The sequence below is a fragment of the Benincasa hispida genome, chromosome 12, assembly GCF_027475165.1.
Source record: "Benincasa hispida cultivar pf3 chromosome 12, pf3_genome.v1.1, whole genome shotgun sequence".
Classification (NCBI taxonomy): domain Eukaryota; kingdom Viridiplantae; phylum Streptophyta; class Magnoliopsida; order Cucurbitales; family Cucurbitaceae; genus Benincasa; species Benincasa hispida.
Genome location: NC_143489.1, coordinates 69,586,942 through 69,609,338, shown reverse-complemented (window position 1 = coordinate 69,609,338; position 22,397 = coordinate 69,586,942). Strand labels below are relative to the sequence as shown.

General features: G+C 33.8%; 1 protein-coding gene across 2 annotated transcripts; it reads left to right on the top strand.

Annotated features, from left to right (window-relative positions):
- Positions 1-6,578: 6,578 nt before the first annotated feature.
- LOC120092484 (small ribosomal subunit protein eS21y) lies at positions 6,579-8,852 on the top strand. 2 transcript variants are annotated; one of them, XM_039050576.2, is made up of 4 exons: positions 6,579-6,681; positions 6,928-7,017; positions 7,111-7,243; positions 8,502-8,852. In XM_039050576.2, exons 2-4 carry the CDS (start codon positions 6,968-6,970, stop codon positions 8,565-8,567), a joined length of 249 nt encoding a protein of 82 aa, XP_038906504.1. In that variant the 5' UTR covers positions 6,579-6,681; positions 6,928-6,967; the 3' UTR covers positions 8,568-8,852. The 2 variants fall into 2 exon arrangements, with proteins under 2 accessions (XP_038906504.1, XP_038906506.1); XM_039050578.2 differs by having other exon boundaries at positions 6,653-6,816.
- The last annotated feature ends 13,545 nt before the right edge of the window (positions 8,853-22,397 follow it).

Below are 22,397 nucleotides of genomic sequence, written 5' to 3'. Positions count from 1 at the left end.
AGAGGAAGTATGAGAATTAGGGTTGTGTAAAACCCTAGCCTTTTTATATATGAAATATTTTTGGGCCTGGTTATTCGGCCCAATATTCGAGAGAGATGTTTTCAGTTTGTTTTTTAAAAAAACTGAAAACTTGAAAAACCAATCCACTGGTTTGGTTTTATTTTTTATTATAAAGTTTGACATCTTAAGTATTTGAAAATTTTCAAAAATTATTATTAATCGATTTTTTTATTAAAAAAATAAATTAAAATCGAATGGAACCGAATGTATATACCTTTAAAATTACACTCTAATGTTAAGTATCTTTTAATATTTTAAATACTATGATGCATGTATATTTGTTGTATAAAAAAAAGTTAATTATTATAGAGTATATATATTTGTTATTTAAAAAAGAACAAAGAAACAAAAATGTCTAATTTCAATCTAGTTTTTTAAAAACATAGACCCTATTTTAATTTGAAAATGGTAAAATGACTCCTTCGAAACAACACGAAAAAAAATAATAATAATGGAAGAAAAAATATAGAAAATTAATAACCAATACCCCGTTTAATAACCATTTTGTTTTTTATTTTTTATTTTGAAAATAAAGCCCATAAATACTATTTTCACCTCCAAATTTCTTACTTTGTTATTTCCTTTTTGCCAATAGTTTAAAAAATCAAACCAAAATTGAAAAGTAAAATAGTAGCTTTTAAAAATTTGTTTTTATTTTTTAAATTTGGCTAATAAGTCAACCATTATACTTAAGAAAAAAAACAAACAAATATAACAAATTGGGAGAAAATATACTTAATTTTCAAAAACCAAAAATAAAAAACGAAACGAGCCCAAATTGATAATAAATTGAACCAAATAACAACCAATCCATTGGTTTTATTATTTATTGAACATTGGTTTGATCCCTTCTTTTTAAAACTGACTGCCGACTGGTTTCGTTTGGTTCTTGGTTGGTTTCAAACCTAAACCGATTACCACCCTTGCTTGTTACTACATAAAAAGATTGCTAAAAAAAGTATAAATTTAAAAAAATAAAATGAAATAAAATAATCTTAAATTTTGTATTATGGTTCAAAAATACACTTAGAACTTTCAAAATTGTTAATATTACCCTTTACTTTTCTATAAATAATCAAGACTATTATTTTTTTTTTCCTTCAAATATAGAAAATGAGCCAATGTATTTACAAATATATCAAAACATCATTATCTATCTGTGTCTATCACTAATAGACAGTGACATTTTACTATGTTTGAAAATATCTCTAATAATTTTGCTATTTAAAATAATAACCTTTTTTTATATTGATGGAAATTATTAGTACATTGTTTTTAAAAACAATCAAAGACTTCCAAAAGTTGTAATTGTTGATATCAAATTTTGGCCAAGGAAAAACATACCTGACCTTTATACAACAACGATAAATTTGTAATTTAAGGGAAGAGAGCTCACCTGTAAGCAAAGGAAAAATCTAGACACTGGTGTGGTATAAGCCACAAGCACTTTATGCCTAAGTCATAAAGGTTGAAAACTCAAATTAATTGAACTACGAGTCCATAACTTACTTGCATATGCTTGACTTTTCTTATCTTATTTATAGGTTTTGTCTCTTCTCCTATTCCTTATCCGGTTAGGACTTCTGATTAGGCAGGTGGGCTGCGTGTGGATCTCTCTCAGGCCATGGTCGGTGCCCAATATTCTTGCTCGACACGCTAAGGTTAAATCCCTTTAAAGCCTTGCTTGTACCGGGCCTTTTGGCATTTTGGGCTCTCATTAGGGGCTCAGCCTCATCTCAAGCCGAGGCCGATCAACCCAAATCTTTCTTGGGTATGCTATTTCATTCCCCTTTCGCTATCATTTAACGTTTTTGCCCTTGGTTTTAAAATCCACCCATAGCATTATCCCTCACTCTCAAGTTTAGGGTTTGTGGTGTTCCGAGCTATTTGTCGCAAATTTCAATCCCAGAAACCTATATTTGCCACCCCGTTATGAAGCTTAATTTGGACTTGCTAAGGGTTGTTGGGCCTATCGAGTTAAATCCTTTTGAGGTCCAACTGATTTTCCAACTCATTTTTCCATCTTATGACGAAGTTTTGTGTCAAATCGTGTCAGGCCCACCTCTAAGATAGGCTCCAACAATCGGCTCTCAACTGATCCTATCTAGCCCATAAATTAGGAGTTGACTTGGAATATTAGCAGTTAATTCATGGCTTCCTGGCATTCATTCTTTTAGTTATCGTTTGCAGACCAATCTCTCCTTCATGTTGCTTTTCGTGACTCATTGTTGCTTCTTAATGCATTACGTAGCTTTTACCTTCAATCAATTATTATTGCTTGATCTGATTGCTTTGAAGCCCCATGCAATGTTGATTCTTAGGCCTTTTCTAGTCGACCATTGGTCACTAACTTTGTGGGCTTCTTCATCTTCTCTTTCTCTTTTACTCAAGACAACTTTTTTCCATGCATTTTTTTTTCTTCTTTTCTTCATCACTTCATGATGTGCTTGAAGGAGTAGGTGACTACCCGCAGTAGAAATATCGTGTCCCATTTTTTATTTTATAAGAACATGAATAATGTAGAGGAGAAAAACTAGGATTAGACATACTTAATTGAGTATGCTTTCACGTAAAATGTAGAGAGAATGAAAGGATTAGATGATTACATACCCTTGAAGACCAAGTTCTTCATGAATCCCATTTCCCAATGTATTGCACGAACAATTCGAACTCACAAACACACGATCACATCAACAAAAACGGACACCATCAAGAGCTCTTCCCCATTATTCTCAAGGACGAGAATCGCTGAAAGGTGTGGGCTTCAATGAAATTAATTTTGGTCGGGAAAGGGAAAGGTTTTGTTGAGAGGGCAATCATTTCTCAGAGAAGATCTCAAATATTTTTTGGAATAAAAAAAAGTGAATAATTCACCTTTATCTGTTATACACCACGTTAAAATGAATTTAATAAACATTAATCGCTCATGCATGCTTATAACAGATTTATCTAATTCATCTTCCAGGTCAGTTTCCAAGTAGAGATGTTTCGTTTCTATCAGCTTGAACACCCCATCATAGACAGAACTGTCATTAGACAAAGGTCACTTATAGATAATTTTGTTATAAATTTAATCTTTTAACTAAAACTAATATAATCCTATCAAACTGAATTAAAAGATTAATCTTATTTATAATCATATTTGAAATTTATTAACGTAGGTCTACTAGTGAAACCAATTTAAAACTATTTTAAAGAAGGTTTAACCTATGTTTGCATGCAACTCTTTATTAAAAAATTTAATTCTAATTTCATTTAACTTTGAGCAATTATAAAGTTTAATAAAACAATTCAAACCTATATATACATCTAATGACATACTTTTAAAAAACATAACAATTATATTTTACCTAAAGTAGTGTTAGACATCGTGCATTTCCATTTTTATTACTACATATATAACATTTATATAATAAAGTAATAAAAATTAAATAACATACATCCATTCATCTAAACTATATATTATAACATTTATATTAAGATGATGCATGAAAGAATGTTTATCCTATTGTGAGATTTTTCTATATGACATATATAATTTTAAAAAAATAATAACTATACATCACATGTATAATTAAAAGCAACATTTGGACCGATATTGGCATCCTAACACATTAATTAAATTAATATAAGGGAAATTATTATAAATAGAAAAATCTAAAAAATATTTACACTGTATACCAAAAAGTTTCAAAAGTGTTTTGTACTTTTAGAAGTTTTTGCTATAAACTGTATATATAAAGGCCTTTTAATATAATACTCTATATTTATTCAATGAATGAATAATATGACAAATAACTTAATTATATAAATAATAATAAAAAAACCAAAGAAAACTGTTGCTAAACCGTTGGAAGGCTCGAACCCATGATCTGAACCAGTCCTCGTGCGCGTGCCTCACATCCGGAGCGTATCGATGCTCAACAGTAGCATCGTATAGTTATGTTGGCTTTTGCTTGTCGTAGTATAACGTTATGCTGCCTGGCTCACCCGATCAGCCAAAATTAACCATTTTTACTTCGTTTTTCACCAAATTGAAGTTGGAACTTGATCACGAATGACCCAGACATGAATCACATGCTCGATTGTAATAAAATTATGTAAAAGAACAACAAACCATTACAAACCAAATCCAAATTAAAGCAGCATCATTATAAATGTTAATCTTGGAAACATCTAAAGTGCAAAACCACATAACATACATTTAAACTACAAATCTATACCCCAAATACCAAAAGGCCCAACACAAGCAAGGCTTTAAAGGGATTTAACCCTAGCATGTCGGGCAAGAATGTTGGGTCATCGGCCGTGGCTCGAGAGAGATCCACACGCAGCCCACTCGCCTAATCAGAAGTCCTGGCCGAATAAGGAATAGGAGAAGAGCCAAAGCCTATAAATAAGAAAGCCAGACATATGCAAGTAAGTTATGGACTCAGAGTTCAATTAACTTGAATTTTCTACCTTTATATCTTAAACATCATAGTGCCTGTGGCTTATATCTAGAGATGTCCAATTTTCCTACGGGGACGAGGCGGGGAATGGGGGGGAGTTTCTCGTGAGCTAAAGGAGGGCGGGATGGGGAATGTTCCCCGTCCCCCGATTAGCTTTTACATATTTATTTAGTATAGTTATCTAATGTTATGTTATTGTTATTATTATATAAATATTACATTTAAATTTTAAATTTGGTTATTTATTGGGAAGATAACGAATATGTTTAAATTTAGATTATATATGTGAATAATTTGATTTATATTTATTTCTTTCTAGTAAAAAAACAATCAGCTTTTTAGACCAAAATTTGAGTAATTTATCTTTAAATTCAAATGGTCGTATAAAACTAACTATAATAAACAATTTAGTGATAAAGTTAATTATTTAATTAAAATGTGCTCACATTAGTGATTTAAATTAATTGACTTTTTACAAAAAAAAAAAAAAGGTAACGGGGAAAAATTCCTTGCGGGGAACCCGATCCCCGTGATGAAGAATGAAATGGGGAGTGGGGACAAGATGGGGAATGACATCTCGGCCCCACCCCGCTCCATGGACATCTTTACTTACACCACACCGTGCGTAGATTTTTCCTTTGCTTCCAGGTGAGTTATCTTCCCTTGAATTGCAAATTTATCGATGTTGCCGTATAGAAGTCAGGTATGTTTTTCCTTGGCCAAAATTTGGCATCAACAATTACAACTTTTGGAAGCCTTTGATTGTTTTTAAAACAATGTAATAATAATTTTCATCGATATACAAAAAAATAAAAATATATTTTAAATAGCAAAATTATTAGAAATATTTTCAAACATAGTAAAATGTCATTGTTTATTAGTGATATACACTGAGTGATATTTTAATACATTTGTAAATACATTGGCTCATTTTCTATATCTGAAAGGAAAAAAAATAATAATCTTGATTATTTATAGAAAAGTAAAGGGTACTATTGAGATTTTTGAAAGTTCAAGTGTATTTTTGAACCCAAAATACAAAATTTAGGATTATTTTATTTCATTTTTTTAAAATTTAGACTTTTTTTTAGCAATCTTTTTATTTGTCGTAGTAACAAGGAAGGGTGGTAATCAGTTTGGTTTGAAACCAACCAAGAACCATACTAAACCCGTCGACAATCAGTTTTAAAAAAAAATGGATCAAAACCAATGTTCATTAAATAATAAAACCAATGGATTAGTTGTTATTTGGTTCAATTTATTATCAATTTGGGCCCGTTTCGTAAGTATTTCGTTTTTTTTTTTTTTTTTTTTAATTTTTAATTTTTGATTTTTGAAAATTAAGTTTCTCCCTATTTCTTATATTGGTTTGCATTTTTCTTAAGTACCGTGGTTGACTTATTAGCCAAATTCAAAAAATAAAAACAAGTTTTTAAAAGCTACTTTTTTAATTTTCAAATTTAGTTTTTTAAACTATTGGTAAAAAGTAAATAATAAAATAAGAAAATTGGAGGCGGAAGTAGTGTCTATGGGCTTTATTTTCAAAATAAAAAATATTAAACAAATGGTTATTAAATGGGGTCTTGTTTATTAATTTTTGATATTTTGTTCTTCTATTTTTATTATTATTTTCCGTTTTGTTTTGAACCAGCCATTTTACCATTTTCAAATTAAAATTGGGTCTATGTTTTTAAAAAACTAGATTGAAATTAAACATTTTTATTTCTTTGTACATTTTTAAATAATAAATATATACTTCATAATAATTGACTTTTTTTTTTCGTTCTATATAACAAATATACATGCATCATAAAATTTACAATATTAAGTTAGTGTAATTTTAAAGGTATATACCTTATATTCTGTGTTCTGTTCGATTTTAATTTCCTTTTTCAATAAAAAAATCGATTAAATAAATTTTGAAAATTTCCAAATATGTCAAACTTTATAATAAAAAATAAAACCAAACCAGTGGATTGTTCTTTCAATTTTTCAATTTTTTTTTTAAAAAAACAAACTGAAAACATATCTCTCTCCTCTCACGAAATGGATGTTTTTACAAAAGTATCACAAATATTGGGCCGAATAACCAGGCCCAAAAATATTTCATATATAAAGAGGCTAGGGTTTTTCACAACCCTAATTCTCATCCTTCCCCTATTGTCGACCGGTAATTATCTCTTTGTCCGTTCATCTCGATTGTTCTTATGGTTTTCGTATTTGCTCGTTTCAATTTCTCATACTTCAGATCTGAATCCTTATTAGATCTCTATTACATTCTTCGTTACATGGATTGTATGCACAGGTTATAGTATTTGTTTCTGTTTCCATCCGATTTCTCTACTATTTTGCTCATTCATTAATGTATTAGAACTCAATTTCTCAGTCTGAATCCGTCGTTTCGTTACCGAAGCAGGTTTTTTTATCCAGATTTTTGATAGAACATCAAAGCCAAAATGCAGAACGAAGAGGGAAAGATCACCGAGCTCTACATTCCTAGGAAGTGGTACGTAATCACCAACTCTGTTTGTTATTTTACACTATTTTCATTGTAGGGTTTCAACTCTTTTCCGAATTTGTTTGTGGTATCTAATTTCAGTTCTGCCACAAACCGACTCATCACTTCCAAGGACCACGCCTCGGTTCAGATTAACATCGGCCACTTGGATGAGAATGGCATCTACACCGGCCAATTCTCCACTTTCGCTCTCTGCGGTTTCATCCGTGCTCAGGTTCGATTTTTCTTAATAATTTTCTTCTTATGTTTGTTTATCGTTTGTATGTTATATGGAATTTTGGCTGCACGTTTCTGTTTATTATGTGATTTTAGATATTCTGTGGCTGCTTCACTTGCTTCATAGCATTTTTCTTATTTGAATTGCTTCTGTATGTTGATAACTTGATTTATTATATTGAATCGCTAGGTTAAAATTGTGTGCGTTTATTTTTATTTTAGGTACCAATCTAAATTTTGTTAATCATTTCATGTGTTTTTCTTAATCATTAGTAGAATGTATGGCATTGTGCTTTTATCTTTTTATCATTTACATTATTGGGTAGTTTTTTCGACTTTCTTCATAATCTAGTTAGCTATTTTATCTGATGGCACGCCAACCGGCATAACTATGAAGCCTTACTACAATGCTCGTGAGAAAGAATTGATTTTATTTTCCTGTTCAAAGATTAGAGTTCAATCTGTTGGACCTCTATATTTTGGATATTTTATAGGGTTCAGCACAATGGACTTTTGTAGGTGTATAGGGATCAAAAGATAAAACAGTGCATGATCAGTTTTCTTTTCCTTGGTGGTTAAACTTGTCTAGATCTCTTTCTCTGTTTAATTCAATTTTTTGAACATGTTTTGAACATCTTATAATCACATTTGTTGAACCTTCAACTAAAATTTTTAATCTTTAATTTGTTTTTCCAGTGAAAAAGAAACATTATGTATTAGTATCGTTGACTAGTTTGAAATAATTTTTGCAGAAAGCATTAGATTTTCATTCTAATATTTTGATTATGCTTGTACATGATCTGTTGTATAGGTTGTACATTTGTGTTAGAGTTTTAATTATTCTTATATGTAGATTTGACATGTTTCTTGTATGTAGATTTAACATGTACGTAGTTGTATATGAAGTAGGCGACTGTTTTCTTCAATTTTTCTAAGTTTTGTTTATATCACTGTGTATAATGAAAATGTATGGAAATAATTGTGTACATCTAAATAGTCGTGTTCCATCAAAATAACAAAAAAAGTGCAATTTAGGGAAGCTAGTTTGGTGTATATACTGTAGTGCTCCCTACTATAAAGTGGCACTGTCTTTTTAATTTTAAAGAATGACAAAACTTTGCTTTGATGGATTTCGATCCAATTTAGTTTGTGGCCTTATCAATTGCTTTTCATGAGATCTAATTAAAGTCAAAATGTAATGTTCGAGAACCATGTCAAGAAAATTAATGTGTTGGTGTGTGATGTATATTTGACAGGGTGATGCCGACAGTGCTTTGGATAGATTGTGGCAGAAGAAGAAAGTAGAAGTTCGCCAGCAGTAGAAAGTGCAAAGTGCAATTTTTCTTCTTGAAATTTTATGTTTCTAATTAAGTTTAATTTTATTGCGAATTATGAATGTTGAGAGATCCTAGGCTGCCTTTGGTAACCTTTTGATGAAATGATTCTGAAATTGTAGTGTTTGTGGAATCTTAGTCGGTGAAGCTGGTTTTGATCATCGATTGTTGAATTTACATTGAAGAGACCAAACTTTGTATTTTGAATTACAATCCAACAAAAAAAATAAAATGAAATAAAATAATCCCAAATTTTGTATTTTGGATTAAAAATACACTTGAACTTTCAAAATTTTTAATAGTACTTCTACTCATTTTCAGTAAATAATCAAGATTATTTTTTTTTGCTTAAAAATGAGCGAACGTATTTACAAATATAGCAAAATATGTTTGTTTATTGGTATCTATCAATGATAGACTATGTGACATTTTACTACGTTTGAAAATATTTTTAATAGTTTTACTATTTAAAATAATTATTTTGTTTTGTATATCGATTAAAATTATTAGTACATTGTTTTTAAAAACAATCAAAGGCTTCCAAAAGTTGTAATTGTTAATGAAAAAATTTTCCAAAGAAAAATGTACCTAACCTCAAAAAATCTAAAGATTGAAAACTCAAGTTAATTAAATTCTGAGTCCATAACTTACTTGCATATACCTGACTCTTCTTATCTTATTTATAGGCTTTGACTCTTCTCTTATTCCTTATCTGGCTAGGACTTTAGATTAGGTGGATGGCCTGCGTGTGGATCTCTCTCAGACCATGGACGACGATGCAACATTCTTGCCTAGTACCCTAGGTTTAAATCCCTTTAAAGCCTTGCTTATGTCAGGCCTTTTGGCATTTTGGGCTTTCATTAGGGGCTCAGCCTCGGCCCAAGCCGAGGCCAATCAGAACCAAATCTTTCTTGGGTATGCCCTTTCATTCCCCTTTCACGCTTTTTCCCTTGGTTCTAGAATCTACCCATAACATTAGTCCCCATTCCCAAGTTAGGGTTCGTGGTGTTTCGAGCTATTTGTGATTTCAATCCTAGGAACCTATATTGGGAGTATAATCTCCCCTTTAATTTCCTAGCCACCCTGTCATGAAAACTTAATTTGGACTTGCTAGGGATTGTTGGGCCTATCGAGCCAAACCATTTTGAGGTCCAACTGATTTTCCAACTCGCTTCTCCATCTTATGACGAAGTTTTGTGCCAAATTGTGTCAGGCCCACCTCTAGGATACGCCTCGACAATCGGTTCTCAACTGATCTTAGGTAGCCCCTAAATTAAGAGTTGACTTGGAATATTAGCAGTTAATTCCTGGCTTCCTAGCATTCATTCTTTTTTAGTTGTTGATCGACTTCTCCTTCATGTTGCTTTTCTTAACTCATTGTCGCTTCTTAACGCATTACTAGCTTTTACCTTCAATCAATTATTACTACTGGATCTGATTGCTTTGAAGCCCTATGCAATGTTGATTCTTAGGCCTTTTCTAGTCAACCATTGGTCACTAATTTTGTGGGCTTATTCTTCTTTTTCTCTTTTACTCGAGACAAATTTTTTTCATACATTTTTCTTCTTCTTTGCTTAATCACTTCATGATGTGCTTGAAGGAGTAGGTGATTACCCACAGCGGAAAGATCGTGTCCCAATTTTGATTTTACCCTGAAGGAGTAGGCGACTACCCGCAGCGGAAAGATCGTGTCCCAATTTTGATTTTACAGAACATGAATAATGTAGAGGAGAAAATCTTTGATTAAACAGACCTAATTTAGTATGCTTTCACATAAAATGTAGAGAGGATGAAGAGATTAGAGGATCACATACCCTTGAAAACCAAGTTCTTCATGAATCCCCTCTCCTAGTGTACTGCGTGAACTTCAAACTCTCTCTCGAACTCACGAAAACACAATCACAACAACAAAAATGGATACCATCTAGAGCTCTTCCCCATTATTCTCAAGGATGAGAATCGCTGAGAGCTGTGGGCTTCAATGAGATTAATTTTGGTTGGGAGAGGGAAAGGTTTTGTTGAGGGAGTAATAATTTCTCAGAGGATCTCAAATTTTTTTGGATTAAAAAGAAGTGAATAATTCACCTTTATCTGGTATACACCACGTTAAAACCAATTAAATAAACATTAATTGCTCATGCATGCTTATAACAAATTTATCTAATTCACCTTCTAGGTCAATTCCCAAGTAGGAGTGTTCCGTTTCCATCCTTAAATACCCCAGCCTAGACAAAACACAAAGGTCCCTTATAGATAATTTTATTATAAATTTAATCTTTTAATTAAAACTAATTTAATCCTATTGAACTGAATTAAAAGATTAATCCTAATTCTAATCAAATTAGAAATTCATTAACATAGGTCTAATAGTGAGACCAATTTTAAACCATGCAACTATTTATTATAGATTTTTAATTCTAATTTCATTTAATTTATAGCAATTATAAAACTTAATGAAACAATTCAAACCTATATATGCATCTAATGGCATACTTTTAAAAAAATATAACAATTATATTTGACCTAAAGTAATGTCATGCATCGTGCATTTCCATTTTCATTACCACATATATAACATTTATATAATAAAGTAATGAAAAATAAATAACATACATCCATTCATCTAAACTATATATTATAACATTTAATATAACATTTATATTAAGATGATGCATAAAATATTGTTTATCCTATAGTGAGATTTTTCTATATGACATATAATAATAATAATAATAATAATAATAATAATAATAATAATAATAATAATAAAACTATATATCACACGTATAATTAAAGAAACATTTGGACCGAGATTGACATCTTAACACATTGATTAAATTAATACAACACTTTATATTTATTCAATTAATGAATAATACGACAAATAACTTAATTATTGTAAATAATAATTTAAAAACCAAAGAAAACGGTTGCTAAATCGCATGGGAGGCTCGAACCCATGATCTAAACCAGTCCTCGTGCGCGTGCCTCACATCCGGAGCGTAACAACGTTCACCAGCAGCGTCGTTATGTTGGCTTTTGCTTGTCGTAGTATAACGCTATGCTGCCTTGCATCGAAGCAACGCTACACTTTTTGCCTTGTAGCGTAAAGGCAAGCGTAGTTATGCTCCAGCCTTATGCTCTAAGGCAGAAAGGTTGCTTGCCTCGCTCGATCAGCCAAAATTAACCATTTTTGCTTCATTTTTCACCAAATTGAAGCTAAAACTTGATCACAAATGAACCGAACATGAATCATATACTCGATTTCAATAAAATTATGTAAAAAAACAACGAGTCCTTACAAATCAAATCAAAATTAAAGTAGCATAATTCTAAATGTCAATCTCGAAAACATCCAAAGTGCAAAACCACAGAACATACATTCAAACTACAAATCTACACCTACCATAACTCCGAACTAAAGTTTGAAAATTCAAAATTATGGACTCAACCGACTCTCTGATACAAATTGAAGAAGTATGTGACTACCTATAGCAGAAAGAACGTGCCCCAATTTTAATTTTACAATACATGAATGATGCAGAAGACAGAAACTAGGATTAAACAGACCTAATTAAGCATGCTTTCATAGAAAATTTAGAGAGGATGAAGGGATTGGAGGATCATTTACCCTTGAAGACCAAGTTCTTCACGAATCCTTTCCTAGTGTACTGCACAAACAATTCGAACTCTCCATCAAACTCATGAACACACGATCACGACAACAAAAACGAACACCACCCAGAGCTCTTCCTCGTAATTCTCAAGGATGAGAATTGCTAAAGGTATGGGCTTCAGTGAGATTAATTTTGGTTGGGAAAAGGAAAGGTTTTGTTGAGGGAGCAGTTCTCAAAGAGAATATCATATCTTTCTTGGAAGAAGAAGAAGTGAATAATTTTCCTTTGTTTGTTATACACCACATTAAAATGAGAGAGAGAGGGGAAGTGAAAAATTCTCCTTTGTTTGTTATACACCACATTATTAAATTAAAACCAATTACATACATACATACATACATACATACATACATACATATCTAATATAACACATAATCTATAGTTTATATTGTTGGGATTGTTCTAAAATTCGCAGTTAGTAATCATGTAAACATATTCTATTTATCAATAAAATTATAATCAAAGGATTTATTCAATAAAAGTGAAATTGCATTATATTATAAAATCCAATAAACGAATCCATGGCTATAGTATGAATACTGTAACTTTATGTAGAGACATAAAAAGAGGATCAAGTTATAGTATATAGCAAAAAAGGTTTATTAGTACATGGATGAGATTGGGTACCTCGTCCTGGGGACACTATGGATGAGACCTACTTTGTATACTATTACAAATGTGTGATCTCGAAATCGTTCATGTAGAAACATGCGAGTGGAGGTATCCTATACAAAAGAATTTTTGCATAAGACCGAACCATCAAATAATCACTTTTCTTTATAACGACCATTTACTGTTAAAACTGATTATTTCAATTCGATGAATTAGGGTAATTTGATCTTAATCCTGAGCTAACTATGAACTCCTGTTTATTCGGGATTATCCTTTGAACTTCATAGGTGAGAGTAGTTCAACAACACTGCTTAACAAGCTTCCCATTTTGGAGATAAAACTAGATAGATAGCTGTGGACATAGTCCTGCAAAATGGCCTCCTACCCATTTTAGGGTCAGCAGATAGGTTGTTCCCTTAAGTACCGATTCTTGGTTTTGAATAAAGGGGCCCCACCCTCTCATGGCTGAGAGGGACATGGTTTATTAGTTAGACTATAAACTAATTGTTTAATAGAGGATTAGTGGAGCTCAAGGAGCAAGATGTATTTATAGGGGTAAAACAATAATTTTGACATAGTTGTAAATACGAACGATCTGTGAAGGATCGACTTACTAATCATGGTTAAATCAAGTAGACAAAAATATATCTACAATGAGGAGAGTGCAACTATCGAGCTATAGTGGTATGTCTTGGTGGTTAATGAATATTGATTAATTTGGGTTAAAGAGTTTAACCGATTAATATCAAATTGTTGAAGTTTATGATCTGTAGGTCCATAAGATTCTTCTACTGGCTCGTAAAATATTACACCTTGGATTAGAAAATTGAATGGATTTTAAGTGTTCAAATCCGTAATTAGGGTTTGAATTTGAATAGTTCAAATTTAATTTAGTGTTTGGATAATTATATTCGATATAATTAAACTTTTAATTTTGTTTAAATTAAACGAAAATGGAGAGTTTAAATATTCAAATATTGATTACATGAATAGGGATTCATATTTGAATTATGTTTTTATTAATTTAATGTTTGATATTAAATTATTATTAAATTAATTAAATTCAATTTCTTTAAGAAATTCAATTTTTGAAAAATTGAACTCAACTTATGTTTAATTTATTTTTAAATTAAATATAATGAAAATTAGAAAAAAATGGATTTTTTTGTTTTTGAGTTAAAAAATCCAACTTTTGGGGTTTTTAGTGGATTTTTCCACATTTCAATACCTTGTCCACTCACTTAGTGCTAATTGAAGTGTCAATTAGCTTAATGAACGAGTACTTGCATGCTTGAACTTGTTAAATACTTCATTATTCAAAATTTTGAAGTCTATGCAATCTGAAATTTGTGAATTTTCTGGAAAATTCATTTATATTCTCAAGCTCTCCAAATTCCACCTAAAGTCCTCTCAATTTAGAGTTTCCACCACTCAATTCAAGACTGAAAAATAGTAGAGAAGCTCCTCTTGATGGTCTATTAGAATTTGGAGATTCAGTTTCGTGAATTAAGCAAGGACTAAGAAGAAATAAAAAAAGGTATACTCATTGAAACCCTATTTTTGTTAAAATATGTTTTTATGCATGCTTTGTACTCAAATTAAGTGTAATTAGAGTATTTAATGATTCTGTTTGCTTTCGCTTTATGCATCTTTATTCTATCAATTGGTATCAAAGCATGATTTAAGCACTCAATTAATGTTAATTTGAGTTTGGTGGGTGAAATTCTAGCAATGCATATTTGATGATTGATATGGTTTTTAATTAAACTTTGGCATTAGAATTCTCTTTGATTCAGTTGTTAAATTTATAATTGGCTCTTGTTTGATGAGACTTAATATATGTTTAAGGGTTTGTAATTTTATTAGAGTCAATAAAGTTGAAAATAGACTGTAACCGACCTAACCATTAATCGAGAGGCGATGGAACGAGGGAACCCGTGAATAGATTGATTAAATGAAATCTCAAAGAATCCCATAATTCAATCCTACATCCATTTTAGTAGAAAATGATCTTTTATGTAGCCCAACTCATAGAGAGTTCAGTCACTTGGTCTGGATTCATTTCTTCTATTCCTATGATTGTTCAGTGATGGGTTTTCTCCTTTTAGGATTAGGTTTCTATCCCTTTGAAGCAAGCAAGTTCAGAAACAAAAACTGCAGAAGAAGCCACTGCCAGGCAGCGTTGCAACACTGTTCTTCCTGAAGTTTGAGGCGTTGTAATGCTGGGATGAAGCGTCGCAATGCTGTTCATCCCAACCTAGAAACGCGCGCACACGAGGATCAGTTCGTGGGAGATGGTCGGTTCGATCGATTTTGGCTTCCTTGGGTTTGGTTCGACTGGTTTTGGCTTCCTTGGGTTTGGTTCAACTACTTTCTGGACCAACTCAACCACTTTTGAAGCCTTGGAGGGCCGGTTTGGGTGGTTCGGGTTCAATCGGGTCAGTTCGAGCAGTCTAGAGGCTTCCTCAAGTTGTTTTTGGTTTAATTATTTAATAATTTAGTCTTTTGCTTGCTTAGGATGCCAAAGTTGGTCCATATCAATGTTGTTTAAATAATTTATGAATGTGATGTATGTTATATTTAAATAAATATGTATGTGCATATTGTATGCCATATAGATTTAAAATACCACCATAGGAAAGCATGTTTCATACATTGATATATGTTATAAATTGGTTATAATGTATTAATATGGATGAGTAGGGTTTTATAAGATTAATATAATTGTTATATTAATGTGTGGAATGCTTAAGTTTATGTTATAGTATGTCTATAATTTTATAAGAGTTATAAAATGAATTAGACATTTAAAATCTATAACAAAGATAAGATGCATGCTCACTTAGGTTTAATAAAAACTTGTTTTAATAATTAAAATAGGTCGTTATCTTATAAAACACAGTTACAAACTCAATCGGTCTATAATTCTGTCTAACGCTGGAGGTACTTAAGTTGATGGTTTACGTAACACCTCCTACCTAAGGATTTTAGTTGAATTACTGAGCGTTGTTAACCGATTTTATGAGCATGCATGAGCTGACGAGAGACTACACGATATCCTTCTAAGTGACAACCTAAACGATTTTGTAAGCGCCTTTTTCTAAATGATCATGTAAAGCATTTTACTAAACGATCGCGTACTAAGCGAGATTCACTAAACGATCATGTACCTAGCAAGATTTACTAAACGATCAAGCATACGAAGTCTATGCGATAAACAGTTCCTTTTCCTACTTGCTTGGTCGTTTGGTTCGATCGTTGCCTTCCTCCATCCCTCTACCAAATCCAATAGAGCCCACACCTCTTGGATTTTCACTCCGAGAATACCAAGGTTGCCGAGTGGTGGTGTCTAAGAGGGTGTTTGTTTGTGGAAAAGATTGTTCATGACCACTAGACGATTGGGTAGGCGATCTGGGCGAGAGCGAGAGATTGCTGTTTCAAGTCTTCACGAGAGTGAGAGGTTCACTGAAGAAGAGTTCTTCAAAGGTATGTCTCTCATTCCTTTTGTATTTAATTACTAAAGCATGTTGTAACTTGTTAGAAAATGCATAACTGTTCTGTTTGTTTGTTAATGCCTTTAATTTTATCACATTGGATTTGGATCGATCGTGCTTCCGCTCATGGGTTCTCTTTGATAAGAGTTTCTTCAATTGGTATCAGAGTCAGGTTTTGATATTCCAAATCCATCGTTGTATAGAATTGCATTTACTTACTTAGTGGTGGGTAAAGCATGTCTGCATTTTGTTTAGGTGTTAAATATATTTGTGGATATGGATTAATGGAGTTTCTGGGATGGTTGCCTCTGGATATTGAGTTCTTTTACATTTAAAGTTAATTTTAAGGGCCCCTACGTTTTTGGACATATTAACTTGTTATCGAGTATGTAATTCAAAGTGTTTGAGTCAGTTTGAGTCGCTCGTGATGAAACTTCAAGGCATGGAGATGAAAATTCCTTCGAGAAAGAAGAAGACCAAGTGTTGGTCAGATCGTGTAAACGATGGGGTAATCGATCGTTGAGTATGGGATACTCGGCAGCAAGGTAGACGCGTGAGCACTAAACGATCATGTAGGTCAGCATGTTTCATCGCATAGTCATTGACTACATGATCGCGGGGTAAATGTTACTTAACACTTGTTATTCTATCGTCTAGACGATCATGCCTCATAGCATAGTAGTCGTCTAGACGATCATTTAGACTTGTGTCGTTTAAATTTAGTGCGCTAAATGATCAAGTAGCCTTCATGCTTCATCCCATAGTCAAAGGTACTTGATTGTAGATAAGCGATCGTAGTTACTCGCTCAATTTATTAAACGATTAGGAAGAAGTCTTCGCCCGGGCAGTTCAAGACCCGGTTTGCCAGTGAACCAGTTTGCTCGGTGGTTTTATGTAATAGATAGAATTTATTTCTGGTTTTTTGAGGCTAATCATTTCGGTCCATTAATTTGGTGAATGTACATAAGATGTATGTTTTATTATATGTCATATAGTATGCCATATAGTTGAAATCCCACCATAGGTTATGCATTGGTCATGCATCATCTCTATATTGTAAGAGTTATGATATAGTAGTTTGCATGATTAAAATTACTTCAAGAGCATGCTCATGCATCATATAATATAAGAGTTATATTTATGCATGCATTAAGCATATTCATGCATCATCTTTATATCATAAGTGTTATAGTATAAGAGTGTATGGAAGTATGTATGCTTAGTTCATTACCAAGTATATAAAAGTTATAAATAGTATGAATGGACATTGCATGAAGCATGACACATAGGTTAAATTTATAAGAGTTATAAATACCTAGTTTTGCTTTGCAATAGGAATGGTTTTAGTTGTTTCTTTTATAAGAGTTATAATGGAAATTAGAACTAAAATCAATAAGAAAGACATGCATGCGAACTTAGGCTTGAATCATGTTTTAAAAGAGTTTTAAAATTTGATGGAGATAGACCTAAGATCACGATTCTAATGAGATTAGAAACCTAAGGTTTAATCTTTTAATCAGTTTAATAGGATTAAATTGACTAATACAAGATCAAATATATAGCAAATGTATCTATAAGGGACCTTTTGTCTAAGGCTGGTTCTATCTAAGCTAGGGTACTTAAGCCGACGGAAACGGAACACATTTACCTGGGAACCTACATGGAAAGGTGAATTAGATAGATTTGATGCATGCATGCAAATTTGAGGATAGTCCATTAAAGAGTTTAATGGGACTTGATTCAAACTTGTTTAATATCAAAGACAAAAGTGGTTTTGAGCAAATTAAACACACTTAGATAAAATCAGTAGCCGGATGATCTAAGTTAATGAACCCCTAGGTAGAACATTCAGTGGGAGGTACTTGGAATACATGATACTTCACTTAAACTTCTTCACGTTTCTCACTTTATGTTCACACCGTGAGATCTATTCTCGGCCTTGAGGCATCCTGGGAGTGTCCCTCTAAAGGATGGTGTTTGGATAGGTCAATACAAGGTGAATGGAGAGAATGTTCATAGTAAGTGGGAGCGGGACGTGTGACAACATATCCCACAGTCTCTCTCATTATGTTGGATAACGTTTCTATGCATCGCCTCGATGCACCCTGGGAGTATCCCCCTAAAGGATGACATTTTTGCACGACTCTTTATCTGATTTCCTGTATAGGATAAGGTCGCTTTAGTGTCTTGTCCTAATATGCTTTTTCCCTACGGTGGGCGCATTAGGGTGGGACTCTAGGGCCGAAAATGAGGGGTTATACTTACGCGAAATTGTTAAAGGTTAACAGTTCTATATCGAAAAATGGTGACTGTTAGAGTCAGTTAAAAGAGTTATTTCTGTCTAATGGTTGAGAATGTCTCATCCTAGTAAAGGAGCACTTGATCACCCCACTGGTGACTTTTGTCCTGTTTTGCTGGGGCATCATTGCGAAATAGATGTCTTTTCACTTGGGTACATGAAAACTATTTTATTAAAACTAAAATTGGTGTTAAAATTAGTAATGGATAGACTTATTAAGTTTGTTTTTTTTTTCAGCAACGTAAAAATGGCTACAACCACATTAGCTCTTTTAAGTGCCGATAAGCTGACTGGCAAGAACTACACTAGTTAGAAACATATGATCACTACTATTTTAATGATCGATGACCTAAGGTTCGTCTTTACATAGGAGTTTCCTCCTATTTCGACTCAGAACGCCACTCGAAATGTTTGGGAGGCTTATGAGGGATAGACACGGGTGAACGAGAAGGCTCGAGCTTACATCATGGCCAGTCTAAACGACGTTTTGGCCAAGAAGCATCAGCCTAGGGTCTCAAAGCGTGAGATCATGGAGTTCCTATGGGGAATGTTTAGACAACCGTCTAGACAGCTCAAGCATGAAGCTCTGAAATGCATCTTCAACTCCAAAATAGGGGAGGGTACATCTATTCGTGAACACGTTCTGAACATGATGGTCCACTTCAATGTGGTGGAGATAAATGGATCACACATCGATGCAGGTAGCCAGGTTAGCATTATTCTGCACTCGTTGCCAGATAGCTTCCTACACTTTGTCAGCAATGTTGTGCTGAACAAAGTAGACTGTACCCTCATAACTCTCCTCAACGAGTTGCAGACATTCCAATCCTTACTGAAAAGTAAGGAGAAGAAGAGAGGTGAGGCAAATGTTGCTTCATCTTCAAAGAAGTTCCATCGGGGTTCGATCTTAGGAACAAAGTCTGCACCTTCTACTTCTAACACTTCCAAGTGGAAGAAGAAGAAGGGTGGTAAGGGGAAGAGAAAGGCACCTGCTAACCCACAACCTGTCGCACGGGGTAGGCGACTAGTGCCAGTTGACAAAGGAAAGTGTTTCCATTGCAATCAAGACGGGCACTGGAAGCGGAATTGTCCTCGCTGGATAAAGGAGAAGAAGAAGGCTAAGGTCAAGGCAAAACAAAGTCAATATGATTTTCTAGTTTTGGAAACCTATTTGGTGGAGAATGATAATTCTGCCTGGATTATTGAATCTGCGGCCACTAATCATGTTTGTTCTTCTTTTCAGGGAATTAGATCTTGGTGGCAGCTTGAGGCTAGTGAGATAACGATGCGAGTAGGCACCGGGCACGTCGTCTTAGCTGTGGTAGTGGGAGGATTCCAGTTGACTTTACGGAAGAAATTTATCATTTTGAATGATGTATGTGTTGTTCCTGAGTTAAAGCAAAACTTAATTTCTGTAAAGTGTCTAATTGAATGTAAATATACTATTCACTTTTTGGTGAATAAAGTGTTTATTATGAAAGATGGTGTTGAGATTTGTTCAGCAAAACTAGAAAAGAATTTCTATGTGCTAAGGCCGTTAGCAACAAATTCCCTCCATAACATAGAGATATTTAAAATTTCCATAACTCAAAATAAACGACAAAAGGTTTCTCTTAAGGAAAATGCCCAACTTTGGCACCTTTGATTAGGGCACATCAATCTCAATAGGATTGAGAGGTTGGTGAAGAATGGACTTCTAAGCGAGTTAGAGGAAAATTCTTTACCTGTGTGTGAGTCATGCCTTGAAGGAAAGATGACTAAAAGACCTTTTATTGGAAAAGATTATCGAGCCAAAGAGCCTCAAGAGTTAGTGCATTCAGACCTTTGTGATTCGATGAATGTACGAGCCAGGGGAGGCTATGAGTATTTCACCACTTTTATTGATGATTACTCGCGGTATGGGTATGTTTATTTGATGCAACAGAAGTCAGAATCCTTTGAAAAGTTTAAAGAGTTCAAGTTTGAAATTGAAAATGCATTGGACAAACGGATTAAGGCACTTCGATCAGATTGGGGTGGAGAGTTTTTGGATTATGAGTTCCATAACTATATGATAGATCATGGAATTGTTTCCCAACTCTCAGCATCTGGTACACCGCAACAGAATGGTGTATTAGAGAGGAGAAACAGAACCCTATTGGACATGGTTCGATTGATGATGAGTTAGCTTCCTTACCAGACTCGTTTTGGGGTTTGCAGTGGAGACTGAAACTTATATCCTCAACTATGTTCCTTCCAAGAGTGTTGCTAGAACACCTTTGGAGTTATGGAACGGGTGTAAAGCTAGTTTGCGTCACTTCTGCATATGGGGTTTCCCAACACATGTGCTCGAGGCCAATCCAAAGAAACTGGAACCACGTTCGAGGCTGTGCTATTTGTAGGCTACCTCAAAGGTACACGAGGGGGTTACTTTTATAATCCTAAGGAAAACAAAGTGTTTGTGTCGACGAACGCTACCTTCTTGGAGGAGGATCATATGCGGGAGCACAGTCCACGTAGTAAGATTGTGTTGCGTGAACTTTCCAACAAAACTACCGAAGCTTCAACAAGAGTTATTGAAGGGCTTGCTCCATCAACAAGAGTTGTTGATGGAAGTTCATCTGGTAGGTCAGATCTACCTCAAGAGTTGAGGGAACCTTGACGTAGTGGGAGGGTTGCGAACCCACCTGTTCGCTATATGGGTTTCACTGAAATCCTGGCTATGGTAGCCAATGCGAGGTTAAGGAGCCGTTGTCTTATCAAAAGGCAATGGAGGATGTTGATCGGGATGAATGGGTAAAAGCCATGAATCTCGAGATGGAGTATATGTACTTCAACTCAGTATGGGATCTTGTAGATCAACCTGATGGGGTTAGACCTATAGGTTGTAAATGGATATATAAGAGGAAATAGGGTGCTGATGGTAAGGTGCAAACCTTCAAGGCTACACTTGTGGCAAAGGGTTATACCCAGGTGGAGGGAGTTGACTATGAGGAGACTTTCTCGCCTATTGCCATGTTGAAGTCTATCCACATCCTTCTATCTATTGCTTCATATTATGACTATGAGATATGGCAAATGGACGTCAAGACTACCTCTTTCTGAATGGTAATCTTGAGGAACCATTTATATGGTGTAGCCCGAGGGATTCATAGCCCAAGGTCAAGAGCAAAAGGTTTGCAAACTGAATTGATCCATCTATGGGCTGAAACAGGCATCTCGATCTTGGAACATTCGATTTGATACTGCTATCAAATCGTACGGCTTTGACCAAAATGTTGATGAGCCTTGTGTAATGTTGATGAGCCTTGTGTATACAAGAAAATCATCAACAGTTCAGTAGTTTTTCTAGTGTTGTATGTAGACGGTATCCTACTCATTGGGAATAATGTAGGTTTACTGACATCAGTTAAGAACTGGCTAGCAACCCAATTCCTAATGAAAGATTTAGGAGAGGCTCAATTTGTTCTTGGTATTTAGATCTTTTAAGATCAGAAAAACAAAGTGCTAGCGCTGTCTCAGGCATTGTACATTGACAAGATATTGCTCAAATACTCGATGCAGAACTCCAAAAGGGGCCTACTGCCTTTTCGGCATGGAGTTACATTGTTTAAGAAATAGTGTCCTAAGACACCTCAAGAGGTTGAGGAGATGGGACGGGTCCCCTATGCATCTGCCGTTGGTAGTTTGATGTATGCGATGTTGTGTACTAGACCGAACATCTACTACGCTGTAGGGATAGTCAGTAGATATCAGT